The 14983-nt window shown below is 57.7% G+C and overlaps 1 protein-coding gene across 2 annotated transcripts; it reads right to left on the minus strand.

Moving 5' to 3' along the window:
• Nucleotides 1-1099: 1099 nt before the first annotated feature.
• Nucleotides 1100-14216, minus strand: PGF (placental growth factor). 2 transcript variants are annotated; one of them, XM_036843261.1, is made up of 7 exons: nucleotides 13787-14216; nucleotides 12513-12555; nucleotides 7957-8153; nucleotides 7073-7149; nucleotides 5025-5054; nucleotides 4857-4919; nucleotides 1100-2155 (listed from the first exon to the last, which is right to left on the minus strand). In XM_036843261.1, exons 1-7 carry the CDS (start codon nucleotides 13859-13861, stop codon nucleotides 2128-2130), a joined length of 513 nt encoding a protein of 170 aa, XP_036699156.1. In that variant the 5' UTR covers nucleotides 13862-14216; the 3' UTR covers nucleotides 1100-2127. The 2 variants fall into 2 exon arrangements, with proteins under 2 accessions (XP_036699156.1, XP_036699157.1); XM_036843262.1 differs by lacking the exon at nucleotides 4857-4919.
• Nucleotides 14217-14983: the final 767 nt, after the last annotated feature.

Consider the following 14983-nt stretch of genomic DNA (forward strand, 5'->3'; position numbering starts at 1 on the left):
CAACATCCTTAACCCACGATTATGGTCTCTCTCTCCACTAAATGCAAGATCCATGAGAGCAGGTCCTGGGAGTTTTATTTCCCACTGAGTCCTTGGTGCCTAGGACAGTGTCAGGTACACAGGTGGGGCTCCACAAATATATAAAGAGCAAAAGAAAAGGGCCTTCTAGGTCCTAAATGATCTGAAAGGACGGCCAGTGTAGTCAGCTGGACCAGTCAGCTCCTTTCCTACTGACTCCTGCTGTGAGGCTCTGCCCATGGATGCAGATTTTTGCTTCTGGCCTCTGGATGCTCCCCGGGTCTCCGTCTAGTTCTCTACAGAGGTGGCTGGTCTGGGTGGGGAGGCAGACCTCCATGCGGGTGACTTGTGAATCTGAGAGCCTTGGAGATGCTGCAAGGGCTGCGGTGGGGTCCCTGGGGCCACATCAGAACCTAAGGGGGAAGGGTGCTCTTCTCAGTTCTCAGTACCTCAGAGGCAACGGCTCGGAATGCGTACAGCCCAAGAGTGGAGAAGCTGGAGAGAAAGTGTGTTTCTTCTGCAAAGCGTGTCCCCCGGGGCTGGCCCACCCCTACTCTGTGATCACCAGCCAGAAGCACATTCTGACCAGACTGTCCTAAAGGGGGGCCCAGGCCTCAGTGAACAGACCACCAAGGGCCTCAGCAGGGCCTCCCCACCCCACCTACCTCACTGGACTGTCCATGGCTTCCTTCCAAAGCCTGGGGCGGGCCCCTGCCCCCGGGCCTTGTGGCTTTGTCTGAGCAGCCTGCAATTAGAGAGAACAGGGAGCCCCCCTTCCCAAAACACAGCGGGAAAACAAACACATCTTGTGGGTCAAAGGCAGAAGGGAATCAGAGAGTAAGTGTATGGGATTGAAAAAAGAAAAAAAAGCATTTTTTTCTCATTTCATGCCAAGGTGTTCAGGAGGAAGACAGAGAAAGACAGGAGGTCAAAGGAGGAAGAGAACAGGCAGCATCTGCCAATCCCTGCATTCAGCAGCCAGAGTGGTTTGGAGGTGGTGCAGTTCAGTCTCCCGGGGCCACAATCTGTGGCACCTGGGAGCCCCCATTCACTCAAGGTCCTGAGGGCCGGGCACTGGGCTGGGTATAGGGTGGCCCTGGGGGGAGAGGAAGGGGACTGGGCTCTAGAATTTGAGGGTGATCGGGGGGGCTGGGGTCAGGGCCTCCCAAGTTTGGGGCCAAGCCTCCATCCTGGGAACCCCTCATTATGGGAGGAGCGGGCCTCAGGGTTGTGCCTAAAGCACCTGGGAGAAGATGCCCAGGGAGCTGCAGGAGCAGGCTGGAGCTATCCCCGGGCAGCCTTGGAGCCCACGGTCCCTTTTACTTCTGTCCTGCTTCCATTTCCTGCTATTGCCCGCTGCTCTGGCAGACACACTCCCCTGGAAAGCTGTTTCCAGACTAGAATACTTTATTCAAGAGAATCTGGCTTGGCGGTCAAACAGCCACGCGGGGGCAGCTTGCTCCATGTCCAGCCTGGGGCCACTCTTGGCCTGTGTCCCTGGGAGGGGCAGGATGGTGACGCCTTAGCCGTAAAGAACAATGTCCCAGCACAAGCAGTGGCAAGATGTGAGGCCAGACCTAGGGGACAAGGAGTGGCCAAGGCCCCCAGGCAACCACTGTTCTTCAGAGCTGAACGTTCTGATCTCCAGGGGCAGAGCTGCTGCCTGCTCACCCTCCCAGCAGGGCCACTGGGAGCAAGCTCCCCCACTCCCACCCCGGCCGGGAGCGCCCCCAGCAAGGGCTGCTGGTCCGTGCAGAGCCCAAGGCCGGGGGGCAGGCGGTGGGTCTCCGGTCCTTCCCTCTCCAGCCCCCTGGAGACCCCCAGAGCCTCTGGGGCCTGGCCTGCCCCTCACAAAGCCACACATCTTGCTTCTTCCCAAGCTGAAGCCACATGGGTCTGTCTTCTGTCTTTCTCTCACGTTCTGTTTAAGGCACTGAATTCCTGAGGGTCCTGTCCCTCCCTGCCCCTCCTCTTGGAGGGAGTGAGTCATTCAGCAGGGATACAATTGGCTAATAAATAGAGGGCAGGTGCCAGCAGGGAGGTAACTGAGAGTGTGACGGTAATAAATACACGAGCCGGGTGTGGGGTCTCTCTCCTCCGAGGGGCTGGTTACCTCCGGGGAACAGTATCGCCGCACCTGCCAGAGACCAAACACAGAAAGGGGGTATCAGCCCAGTGTGGAGGGTGGGGTCCCTCCTATGGGAGGGGGGACAAACCCAGAGGGGAAGCTTGGACAGGGAGCACGGGAAGCTTGGACAGGGAGCACGGGAAGCCTGGATCTCTGCTTGCACAAGGCCAAGAAGCAGCTAGGAGCTACCCTTCACCAAGCACGCACCCAGGTGCCCAGCCCCGCGCTAAGCACTCTCTCATTTACCCTTAACAATATCCCATGAGTAAGGCACTATCATCCTTTTGCAGATGAGGAAACTGAGGCTCAGAGAGGTTAAGAAACTTGCCCAAGGTCACACAGCTAGTCAGAGACGAAGTCTACTTTGAACGCAATTTGGCTCCATGCACCAATGCTTTTGCATACTCTGGGGCAGCAGTCTTCAAACGAGGATATGGGAACCCCTAGGTGTACATGAAGATTGTCCAAGGTGTATGTACTGATGGTTTTAAAGGAATTCGTTTTCAGCCTTCCCATGTACTCTGCCTGAAAACTGTCTGCATGAGAGGTCCGCTTCCCCCATCTTCCCCACCTGAGGTCTGCTTCCCACCATCTTGTTCCCAGTTGCCCTCCTCCCTTAGGAAGGAAGGAAGCATCTTGTCCATTCTAAATCCTGTTACAGTAGTTTTCCCCAAGGTAAAAAGGATTCGAGGGGACACTGAATAAAATAACCATCTGAGACATTGTTGTAGGCGTTGAGAAAGGAAATATGGTGACTGGCTGGGTAACCAAGCGTGTTGCAAGTGGGGTGGTTTCCAAGTCTGCTTTCAACAAAATTGAAGAACAGCTTAACCGAATTGTCAGTTAATCTGTCATGAGAAGTAATTTTCGTAGCAGATCACCTTGAGGTTTTTGGCAAACAACTTGGAAGGAGTTCAAGTGATTGAGTGACATCCAGTCCCATTTACGTGTTTATGTGAACATGGTTTTTCAGTCTTTTCATCTATAAAAAACGATGCACAGGAATGGAATTACTATTGAATCCTGCCTCAGTCTGGCAGGAGGTAACATTCGTTACTGAGCTCATTAACTAATTGAAAAGAAATAGCTGCATCCATCTCATTGAGATGCATTCCCAGTAAGATTGATTGTACTTTTGCGTTTAGCATCTAGTAAAATATGATGTATTTGTGCTGTTTTGATCAATTGTTACTACTAATAATTATTGTGATAATTCATTCCAAGAGAAAATTTAATTTCGAGTTTTCTGCTCACAGGAAATTTAAAATAATTCAAACTTATATACCACTGTTGTGGCAGATAAATATGACAAGGTGATACATAAAAGACGTTTGAATATTTAAAAAATACTACATTAGGCTGAAATTCTGTGGGGAAAGTAAAATGGAAAGACAAGTTCAAGGAAAAAAGAAGCAATGGAAATATTCAACTATTAAAGGAGAGTGTTTTGTTGTTGTTGTTGTTGCCATTGTTCATGTTTTTAAGAGTGGATGATGGTGAGTATTAAATTAGGATGGCTTATTCCACGGGATACATTTGGAGAGTGATATAATGGCTTTATATTAAAATATTAATATTCATGATAGGCCAGAAGTTACATCCTTTGCAACTATTTACAATTTTGATGAAAAAGCTCAATGTCAACTTAAAAGTGAACAAGGGAGCGCATGAGTTTTTGAATTTCTTTCAAGAGATTCCCGAATGAAACGTTTGAAGACTGCTGCCCTAGCAGATAGAGGACAGGACCCTTTCCATCTGGGGCTGCCCAGCTGGGGAGCCCCTCACTGACTTCACTGTCAGCTCCTCCCCCAGTCGCTGCTTGGGCCCAGAGGAGAAATTAGGGCCACGTGCCTGCAGGGGACCCACCCAGAATCCTCCCCAGCATTCCTATCTTCACAGAGTGGGGTGGAGGTCTCCGCTTGTGCAGGGGTGGGCTCATGGGGTAGGACTTGGTCAGCCCCAGTCCCATGGCATGAAATGATTTCCTGAGTCCTGTTGCTGGAAGGAGACAGGCCCTGAAGGAGAACCGTGGTGTGACTGAGTTACTGTGCATGTGGAATACTTTATTTTCACTCTTTACTCTCACAGATTTGGGTTTTCCCTTCTCTAATCCTGCTCTCCCAGCACTCAGGCTTGGACTCCAGCCTAGTCCTCCAGATGTGAAGCCAAATGGGCAGGTAACACGGAGAGGGAAAGGGAAGCGAGTGGACCCCAAGGCTCCCTGGGAGGGTGGAAGAAATATTGGTCTGGGAGCCGGTGAGGGGCTACACCTTCCCCCGGGCCACCAGGAGGTAGCCCTGGCTGAGTTTTTGGACGTTTTAGCACTAGAATGTAAGCCCTGTAAGAGCAGGAATCTTGTTGGTTTGCCCACTGACGTACCTGGCACACAGTAAGTGCTTAGTAAATGTAGACTGACTGAATGCTTGGTGGACCCCCCTGACCCCTCATTCTACACACAGAGAAAAACTTGGCTCAGAGAGGTGACGTGACCTGCTCAAGGCCACACAGAGACTTAGAGCTAAGCCAGGACGAGAAGCAAGGCTTCCTGGTTCTTGCCCTGGTTCACCTGAGGCTTCCTAGGCCCTAGAATCTCTAGGTTGTGGCCCCCGACCACTGGCTTTGTCCCTCCCCGACCACTGACCCTGCTGGCAGGGCTGGGCTCCCCTCTGGCCCAGCCTCCTTGCCATCCCTGGGCCCCCCGCGCACTCACAGGTGGCAGTCTGTGTGTCTCTGCTTCTCTCTCTTCCTCTTCCCCCTGCCCTTGGGTCTCCTCCTGTAATAAGCCAAAAGCGTCAGGACAGAGTGGCTGGGGGCCCCCATGCTAGGACAGGGGCTGGCAGGCCGGAGAACAGCCCGGTGCCCCAGCCAGGCTGCTTACCTTTCTGGCTTCATCTTCTCCCGCAGAGGCCTGGGAAAACAGAGAGGAGCAGGGGAGGATCAGGAAAGCAGTAAGCGGGGGCTCCCTGCCCGCCTAAGCCCCCTCGGACATCACTGGCGTTGGTCCTGTAGTTGGCGCTGAAGCCACTAGGGGGTAGCATGGAGCTAGTTAGGGAGAGATGCCCAGAGGCCTGGGGGCTTCCGCTCCCACGCTAGCCTCTGGTGACCCCACCAAGAGAGGTGTGAATGCCCTCTTGGGGGTCCTCTCCACACCCTCTGCTCTCCTCTGCCTCTTGGCATCAAATCTGGGGAATGAGTCTGCTCTCTGCTGCTTTTCTCTGTTCACTTCCTTCCCTCACACCTGCCCTTCCTCCCAGGGTGCCCTCTGGGAGTTTCCTCGCTGACAGTGAATGAGGGGCAAGGCCACCTGTCTGATGGACATCGTGCCACCCCCCACCCTGGGGATGTGTGACGGTGCAGGCAACAGCAGGGGGCCAGGGTGAAGGGTGGGGTGAGGGGAGCTGATTGAAAGCCCCCCAGTCACCAGGCTTGTCCTGGCTCTGCCTCGGGGGGCTGTGGCTGTTGACCCAGAAGAGAGAAGAAAGGTGGCCCTGTTGCCCAGCCCTCTGGAAGGGGACAGGGCCTCAGTCTCCCCTGGGAGCCAGAGTGGGGGCGTGGGGCAGCGCGGTGACAGCAAGCTTTGAGGTCCGGGAAGGCTCCCTAGGCTGGCCATCTCCCTTGGGAGCCAGGGCAGCGTACCAGCGCCTCCTGGGACTGCCTGCTCGTGTCTCTGCCATCTGGGACCAGTCAGAGACACTCTTGGACCCTCAGTCTTCTCATCTGCCTGCCCCAACAGAGAGGCTGTGAGGGCAAAGGTGATGTGGAAGGTGAAAGGTCACTCTCAAGCACTGTGCCCGTGAGGGTTTGTTACTGAACTGTTGTTATATGGCCAAGCCCTGGCAAGGGGGGACAGGAGGAAACAGATTGGGGCAGGGCCTCTAACAGTGGTACAGGTCCAAGAGGGGTGGCCAGAGCCCAGGACACTAGGAAGGACCAAGCCCAGGGCAGTACTGGGGCTCCTGGAGAGTGTGGTAACGGCCACGAGAGGTAGCAAGAAAAAGGGCAAGCTTAGGGGTTAGACAGGCTGGGGTCCACTCACTAGCTGTGGCAAATCACGTAACCATAGCAAGCCTCAGTTTCCTCATCTGTAAAATGGGATGACAATGGTACCTATCTCCTAGGGTTGTTAGGCGAGCTGGGACTTGGTCTATCTTGCTCACCACTGTATCCCAAGTATCTGGGACAGTGCCTAGCATACAGTTGGTGCTCAATGGATGTTTATTGAATAAATGAGAAAACACAGTCAGGTGCCTAGTGCGCGGCGAGGCACAGAGGAGATGCACCATAAATGGTGGTCCTCCCCCTCTTCCTGCCCCAGGATAGGGCTCAGGACCTCTTGCCTGGTGCCTTGGTCTATGGCCCAGGGGTACCAGGAGAGCACCTAAGCCCATTTCTCTCTTCCCTGAGCCTGGTTGGCAGTGCCAGGCCTGCTGCTCCTGGTAACTAATGCTCAGAGTGCCCTGGGCACCAGAAGCAAGATGTGCTGGTGACAGGCTCTTCCAGGTGGGGGAGCGACTTTAAAGAAAGCTCCTTCCCTCTGCCCCTTCCCTCCCACCAGGGCTTGTCCGTCTCTGCGCGCCTCAGCCAGTTGACCCCTCCCGTGGGCACCAGCCTGGCCTATAACTAAGTCCAGTCACTTCTTCCACGGCCGTGGCAGCTGCCTCCCAGTTTGAGGAGGGAGATGGCGTGCCCTGAGCCTGGCAAGTTTGGGAGAGACCCTGGCTCCCTCCATCCCTGTGGTTTCTCAGCAGCTGTGCTCCAGCTGCTGGGGCCAGCTCCCTGGGCAAAACCGGCTGATGGGGAGACACAAGCAGCCGCCACTGGTCGCCGATTTCCCTGGTCTCCCTCAACTAGGAAGCAGGGACGGGCAGCCCCTGGCTGAAGCTGCCAGGCTCGTGGGGCTTGTCCCTGCCACACCCGAGGACCCACCTGCACTCGCAGCGCACATGCTGAGAGAACGTCAGCTCCACGTAGGAGGGCCGGTCCCCGGAGCGGATCTTCAGGAGCTGCGGGGAGAGGAAGGTTGGGTGACTGGATTCGGGGTGGCCTGTGGGTTTCCAATACTCCCTCCAGCCTTCCCTTGGATGAGGACCAGGCTCCCTACTTCCCACCAGCCTTTGGACTACACACCCTAATTCCGCTTTGAGTGTGGGGCAAATAGCCCTCCCGCCTGCATGTGGAGCTGAGGGAGGCCCCTGTCCCTCCCGTCCCAGGGCCACCAGCATAGCAATAGTGTAGGAAGGGGGCCCCTGCTCTGGAGGCAGCGAGATCTATGTTCAAAGCTTGGCTCTTCCACCTGCTGAGCAAGTGAAATAACATCTCTGAACCTCAAGTTCCTCATCTGTGAAATGGGAATATCACTTGGCTCCAAGGATTGAATGTTGAGGTAACATTTCTGAAGCACCTAGCATAGTGCTTGGCATTATTCAACTAGTGCTCAAAAAACCATTGTGGGTGCGAGTGTGTAAGAAAGCTCAGGGCACCAAATTCTCCTGGTATAAACAGGGACATTTTGAATCCGAACAGATTTCTTTTCCAACCTCAACCAGATATCCTGGGTCCTGGGGCAGGGCTAAGCCAGAGGCTGAGAAAGCTGGTAAGGGAGGAGGTGAGGGGGCTCAAAGCTGGGGCAGGGGTTCAGGAAGGAGGGGCACTGTGGCAAGAGGATAGGCCTGGGCATAAGTTCCGGTCCTGTGACCCTGGCCTGCCCTCCTTCCCTCTCCAGGTCCCCGCTCGGGGGCAGGGTCTGTGGCCCTCTGAGCAGCGCGTGGACAGAGGGGCAGGCCCGGACACGCGGAGGAGAGCCTCCTTACCTGCATGGTGACGTTGACCGTCTCCACTGGCACACAGTGCAGGTTCTCATCGCCACAGCAGCCCGTGCAGCGCAGCAGGGAGACGCAGGACGGGCTGAACATGTGCTCCACCTCGCTGGGGTACTCGGACACGATGTCCACCAGCCTCTCCAGGGCCCGGCAGTAGCTTCGGCCCCACACTTCCTGGAAGGGCACCACTGCGAGGGGGCACAGACAGGTGCGTCAGGCCGGGAGGGGCCTGCTCCTTGAAGCCCAGGCCCTGCAGGTCCTCCCAGGTTCAGCCCACACCGCCTCCTCCAGGAAGCCCCCAGCCTATGTGAGCTCCCCCTGCTCTGAACTCCTGATGTGATCCCTCTGGGATGACAGCTGGACCTCCAACTCGTCTGCCGGATGGAAATCCCAGGGGAATGGAATTTCTCAGTGTCTTGAGCTCTCAGCTCTATTCTCAACTCAGGGACCCGCATCTGCCTGGGTGCCTTGAAGCTTCAAGGAGTGTGCTCTGGCAGCTCCCCAGGCCCTCTGGATCTTTCTTAGCCCTGACCTGGTGCTTCCTCAGTCTTGGGGAATCGGCAGAAAACAGTCAGTTCTGCAAGTTCTGCGAGATTGGCTTGCAGAGTCCCACAGGGAGGGTTAGCCTTCCCCTTAGTCCTTGTTTCCTGCCCCACTCTGGGCCAGCTCCTCTGCCTGGTGGCCAAGACTGCAGCCAGCAATGTGCCCCATCCCCGTGCTCCATTTCGGTCAGGCCACCCTCGTGAGAGCTCGGGGCCGCATCACCCTAATTCCCACTTAAGGTCCATGCTCCTTGCCCCCTTCTCATTTCTAACCAAATAAAGCCCACTACCCACTTCCCCAGGCCCGCCTCCCTTCCTCCTCTCCGAAGCCTTCTCCTACTTGTCCAGCATGAACAGATGTTCCTTTTTTGAGCATAACTCAGCCCCAAGGGCTTGCCTTATCTCCGTCACTGGTGGCTCTTATCTTTTTTACAAGCAAGTTGAGGCTCCCTGAAGACACGGACCCAAGCACCCAGTAAACACAGGCTAAGTAATTACTGATTGATTAGATGATAGTTCGCTGAAGATTATCAGGGACATCCCTGACCCCCACGATGTCCTGGTGGTCTTGACCAGGATCTTCTCGGGGCTGATCTGGAGTCTCTCAAAAGACGTTGCTCCTTCAGCGGAGGGCCTGGGGCCTGGCCCCAAACAGAGGCTCACAGGAAGTGAGTAGCCAGAGCCAGGAGACCTGGCTCCTAGTCCTGGCCCTACACTGGCTGTGTGACCTTGGGGAGGTCACTTCACCTTTCTGGGTATATCAGTTTCCTCAGCTGGGGAAAAAGAAGACGGTTGGGAATAGATGGTTGCTAAGGACTCTCCCAGCTCTGACAGGCAGTCTGTGATTCTGTGCACACAACCCAGCCCAGCTGTGAGACCGTGAGCAGAGACACATCTCCAGTCCTGGGTCATCCTGCCCTGTACCTGATGGTCGTCCTCAGCTGGTGGGGGAGGACAGGGAAGCTGGGCCACCTGGGGACCCTGCAGCCTCTGCCCTAGAGCAATGGCCTCTCCTAGCAGCCTCTCACTACCTCCCATGTCCCTTCCTAGGAGGCAGAAGGGGCTGAAGTCCATTCTACTGAGCCTACGAGGACGTGAGTCTCAGGGTAATCTCAGAGGAAAAATAAACTTCAGCCCTAGCAGAGGCCCTCGGGAAAGGCTGCAAGCTGGTGGAAAATACCCAAGAGGCAGTGTGTCCACGTGGAGCTGGCTGAGGCGGCAACAGAGCAATAAACTGTGCTTATCTGGGCGTCTGCTGCTCCATTCTGCCCTGTCTGCTTAGGGGGCACTAGGGCTGGGCCCAGGGATGGGAGGGAGACCAGAGACCTCCCTGATCCTACCTCTCCAGGCCACTGGGTCACTCTCCCTGGACCCAAGTGGGAAACAAGGCCCTCTCCTCCAGGCAGCCCAAAGCCCCAGGGAAGCCAGCGTTTGCAGGGAGAGGTCAGAGGAGCACCTCCCTATTGTAACTCTGTGAGTGCGTGTTTAGTCTAAAATCTTCATAAGCACTACACAACTCTGAACATTTAATCTCTGCCTTGGAAAACATAAATAACAGCAGAGGGATAGCCAGCTGCCAAAGTGCCACAGAAGGTTCAGGGTCCTGCCCCGGGACCAGCCATCAGGGAGGGGGAGAGCAGCAGAGAAGGGGCACCCCGTCCCCCTACCATCCCGCAAGCAAACTCCACCCAGCTGGGCCATGGGGCCACCGCCAGGTTAAGCAGAGCCGCAGGGCCTAGGAGGCAGAAGGGATTTCCTTTCCCCTCACCCACCATGCAGACTGCGGCAACAGGACCCAGGCTCCAGGGCCCTGAAGCCCACCGCTTTCTGGGCCTCATGGCGGACGGTGTGGGAGAGGGCTGAGAAGGAGGTGGGCTGGGCCTGGCTTACCTGGCAGCTACCAGGAAAGGGGGCAGCTCATTCCTGGGGCTGCTGTCGGGGTGTGTGGGAGAAACAAAGGGGGCTGGGCGAGGGGCTGGCTGAGGGAGTGCTGTGACCGCTCCCAGCTGTGGGCTGAGCCCCTCAGCAAAGAGCTCTGCTCAGCGGCTCCTGAGAGCACTTCCTTTGGCCCCAGACCTGCTCAGAGGCCGGGGTGGGGGGAGAGGAACGGGAGGCTGTGGCCGAGGCAGGCGCCTGGCTGCTCCCGGGGCCAAAAGTGGGCTCTCGGCTCTCTTGCCAGCCCTTGGGCGAGCCTCCCGTCTGGCTCCAGCTGCCTACCACCCAGGACAGAGGAGACCCCAGATGGGAAGTGTTTCATCCTGAGAGCAAGCTCCTGGGGGGGCCACTGGGAGGGTGGGGGGACCGGGCTGGGCAGAGCCACTGGCCACCAGCCCGAGCCCAGCAGGTATCCTCTTGGTGGTCACCGGCGGGGCACACACCCAGCCTGCGGCAGGGGATACCCTGCTCAACGCCTGCTCAGCTGTGAGCCGTGGGGAGGCTCGGTGCCACGCGCCCCAGCTCTGCCACATGTACTGAAGCGTGTCCAAGGCTTTAGGTGATCCCAAGGGCCTCTCTGAGCCTCAGAGCCTTCATCTATAAAACGTGGAGAATACGAGTGCCTTCCTAGTTCACAGCTTGTGGTCAGCACAGAGTTATAGTAAATGCCTGATAATATTACCATGAATAGTAATAGTAAAAAATCAACGTCTGTGGCTGCAAAGCACAGACCATTCTGTCTCTTGTCTGGTGTTAGGAGGGGATGGCATTTGCAGGATTTTGATAACTGGGGTCCAAAGCTCTTTCCCTGGTCATGATACAGGCTCCCTAGTTGATCAGGATGACAGGTGAGCTGCCCTAATGGATCGACACTTCCCGGGTCCCTCCTCACCCGGGTCCCTGGGCGATATATACTCCTGTGTCTCCTCCATGGAGTCAGAGAATCCTACAATCTGAGAAAAAGAACCTTAGATATCATGTAGTTTAATGCTCCCATTTTATAGATGATGAAACTGAGGCTCAGACTTCTTTGATAGCTGTTATCTGAAATATACTAAAAGCATCAAAAAGGCCATGGGGTGGAGATAGGTGATGGGTCTCTCTCCAAATCCCAGAGAGCATAATATTGTGCCAATCCCAGAGGGCAAGCAGGGGGAGGGAGAGGATATCAATGAAATCGATGTCTGCTACCACCTCCACCTTCTCAGTGCCCAAGGGGCCTGGGACTCAGCCGTCAGAGCATGGCCAGGCCCAGGAGAGGCTGGCTACCAGGCAGTAGAGGGAGGGTGTTCCCAGCTCACAGAGGTCACCACGCGTGTGCGTGTGCACGTCCCTACATGCTCCCTTTCTTCCGTGGGAAGTGGTGTGTGGCCTGGCTGCACGTCTCGGAGAGGCAGGGAGGGAGGAGCAAGGCAGGGGGCCTGGCATGGGCCTCCTGCCTTCTGCACGTATGTCTCTTTGGCAAATTGTCTCTCCCTTTGAAGATTCCCTCTTGATGCAACCCTGGGTGGGGAGTGGAGGGGCCAGGGAAGGCACAACTCATTCTGTCTGTTTATAATCAATGGAAAGGCCTCGTCAGATCCCTGAAGCTCCTCCAGGGCTGGCTGCTGGGAAGGTCCTCTTGCCCCTCCCTGGTCCTCCTGACTGCTGGCCCACTGCATCCAGCTCATAGACCCCCAGTCTGGCCCTTGGCACTCATTGCCTGCACTGCCCTCCAAGACCCCATCTGCCCCCTTACATCATGCTGGGAAGGGGCTCTGATGAACACCAACCTGACGAATCCTGGGTAGATGGGCCCCAGCCCTGCTCTCTGTGTGCCGGGTGACCCTGGCCCAGGAAGACACCTCTCTAGGCCTCTGGGTCACAATGAGGGCATCTCTCAGGCCCTGTCAACTCTGTCGGCCAGGGCATCAGCCAGCTTGCAGACTCTCCCCAACTTAGTATCAGCCTGCACCCACCTTTCATGCCAACCCTTCCCATCCTCTGCAGAGGCCCAGGAGGTGAGGACTGGGCGAGCCACGCACCCGCCCCTCCAGCCCCGCCCCCGCCCCCTGGGCCCAGGCAGCTTACCTTCCACCTCTGAGGAGCCGTTCGCAGCAGACAAGGCCCACTGCTGTGGACAGAAAGGTGCAGAGATGAGGGGACCACCTTGGGCCTCTGCGCTCTGGGTCCCAGTGTGTCGGTAAGATCACAGAGGCCCCTCTGACTCTGAGCTCCTTCCCACCCGCTGCACACACTCTGCCCTGTCTCAGAGCTGGCTCCTTCCAGGTGCAACGAAAAACTCAGGGGACCCTGGGTGGGCCCCACGTGGGCCCCACCCCCTCTCTGGCCTCAGTTTCCTCATTTGGAAAGGGTGGGAGGCTGGAAGCTTTTGGAGACCCTTTGTCTGCTCTGTCCCAAAGATCTGGCGATCCTTTGGGGTCTCCCTTCTACCCAGCCCCCGGGCAGCCCTGCTGGGCCCTGTGCAGCTCGCCTTGGCTGGGTGCCAGAGCCCAGGGGCAGGCGATCAGCTGGTGAGAGCCGAGGCGCTGGAGCGGGTGGCGCCAGGAGCTGGTGCTGCCGGTAAAGTGACACCTCTGACCAGCCCTGCAGCAGGCAAGCGGGCGGCGGGTGGTATGGCCCTTCCGCCCCGTGAAACTGCCCAGCCCACCCACTTCTGGGCTGGGGCTCGGGACTCCCAGGGCAGTGGGACAGCGCAGTGGGAAGGGAGCTCATTGGCTTTTTCAGGATTTCACTGCCCAAGCTGGCTCACAGCCAGACTCACCCAGCTCCTGGGAAAAGGGCCCTGCTCACTTCCCCAGGCCCTGCACTCAGGACCTCCGGCTGCCCATCCGGGAAAGAGGGCACAGTGGGACCCTTGTCTTGCCCCCAGCCCACCCAGGAGCCCTGGGCTCAGCCTGGAGCCTCGGTGGGGGCAGGGCCCAGCCTCCCCACTAATAGTCTTTTCAGCCGGCTTTCCCTCCACCAGGCCAGGTCAGAGGTCCTGGGGGCGCCTGCCTGGTCACAGGGCCTCGACCCTGACCACAAGGCCAGGGACCCGCCTGGGATTAGTGGAGAGATGCTTTTAGCAAAGCCACCAGGGCTCCAGGGGCCAGACAGGAAACCTCCCTCCCTTCCCTGTGGCTTCCCTGCCCCCGCCAAGACAGACCCCGGAGCTGAGGTCTGGGACAGCCCAGCCTGCGGACTCCTCCCAGACGACGTGGTCCAGCCTGGCTCCTGGGAAGTGTGTGGACATCCTTGGAGGTGCTGCTCCCGGGAGTGGGTCTGTGATTTCAGAGCCCCCTGTTCCCAGTGCTGGGGGTGGGAAGATCAGGGAAGCCAGGCTGGGGGGTGGGGGGTCTTACCTGGGGGGGCACAGCAGGCAGCGCCAGCCCAGCCAGGAGCTGCAGGAAGCAAGTGAACAGCCTCATGGCAGGCATCTTCTCAGACGTACCAAGCCAGGGGGCTCCAAGGGAAAACCACCATGCTCGTACCCGGGGGGAGCCCCTGGCACAGGAGGACAGGAGCTGAATGGGGGGCTGCGTGCCCCCCTCACTGCTGCCCCGAGGTCCCTGTCGGTGGCCCGAGCATCCTCTGGAAGCCCTGGGGATTCTGGAGCCCGCAGGTAAGGCTGCGGCTGGGGAACCTGGTGCGGAGGGCCCGGCAGGGCCGGGCGGCGTGGGGCAGGCGGGTCCCTGAGGAGGGTCCGTCGGGCGCCCAGCGCGACCCCAGGTCCTCTCGTGGCTGGCGAGTGAAGATGCAGTTTCTTCCTCAGACAGCAGCTCCCTTCTGGGACTGAAGCTTGTCGGCCGCTGGGTTTCAGGGGCCGCGAGTGGGGGCGGGGCTGCAGGCCCGCCCCGCCCACCGCCGACGAGGCTCCAGACCCGAGTCCTAGGGAGCGGCCGGGCGCCGAGCGGGGCCAGAGGCCGGCCGGGCGGCGCGGACCTGAGCGAGCTCGGCCGGCAGTGCGTGGAAGGGGCCCTCCCGACGCGGGCTTCACCGCCCGGCGGAGCCCAGCCCGCAGCTTCTCCCGGGACCTTCGGAGCCTGCTGCCCGGGCCGCCGGCTGAGCCAGGCAGCACCCAGTGCTGGCCCAGGAGAGGGGCCCCCAGCTTGGCTCCCGCTCTTCCAGGCCGGCCACCTTGGGCGGGGACAGCCAGGTGTGGAGCCCAACGCCTGCGAACAAGGCTCCTGACGTTAGGCCTCTGCAGAGATGCAGCTCCAGACCCCCAGGAAGGCAGCGATTTGGTCTGGTACTTCACAGTGCCACCTTATGCCATCCCCATAATCCTCAAGGGTGAAAGAATTATCAGCCCTATTCTATAGATGAAGAAACTGAGGTTCCAAGAGTGCCCCTCCCTGTATATGTTGTACATACATATGTACTCCTGAAAAGTGTGTGTGTGTGTGTGTGTGTGTTTAACTTACAGAGACAAAACCCATGCCATGTGGCTGTGTCTTCAGCCCATGCACCATCCTCCTGGCCAGGCACTCGGACGGCAGGCACCTGGCTGGGGCTTCAGCACTATTTCCTCTTGTGGCAAGCAGTTTTCCAGGCCCTGC

This window comes from Balaenoptera musculus, chromosome 2, assembly GCF_009873245.2.
Source record: "Balaenoptera musculus isolate JJ_BM4_2016_0621 chromosome 2, mBalMus1.pri.v3, whole genome shotgun sequence".
NCBI lineage: Eukaryota > Metazoa > Chordata > Mammalia > Artiodactyla > Balaenopteridae > Balaenoptera > Balaenoptera musculus.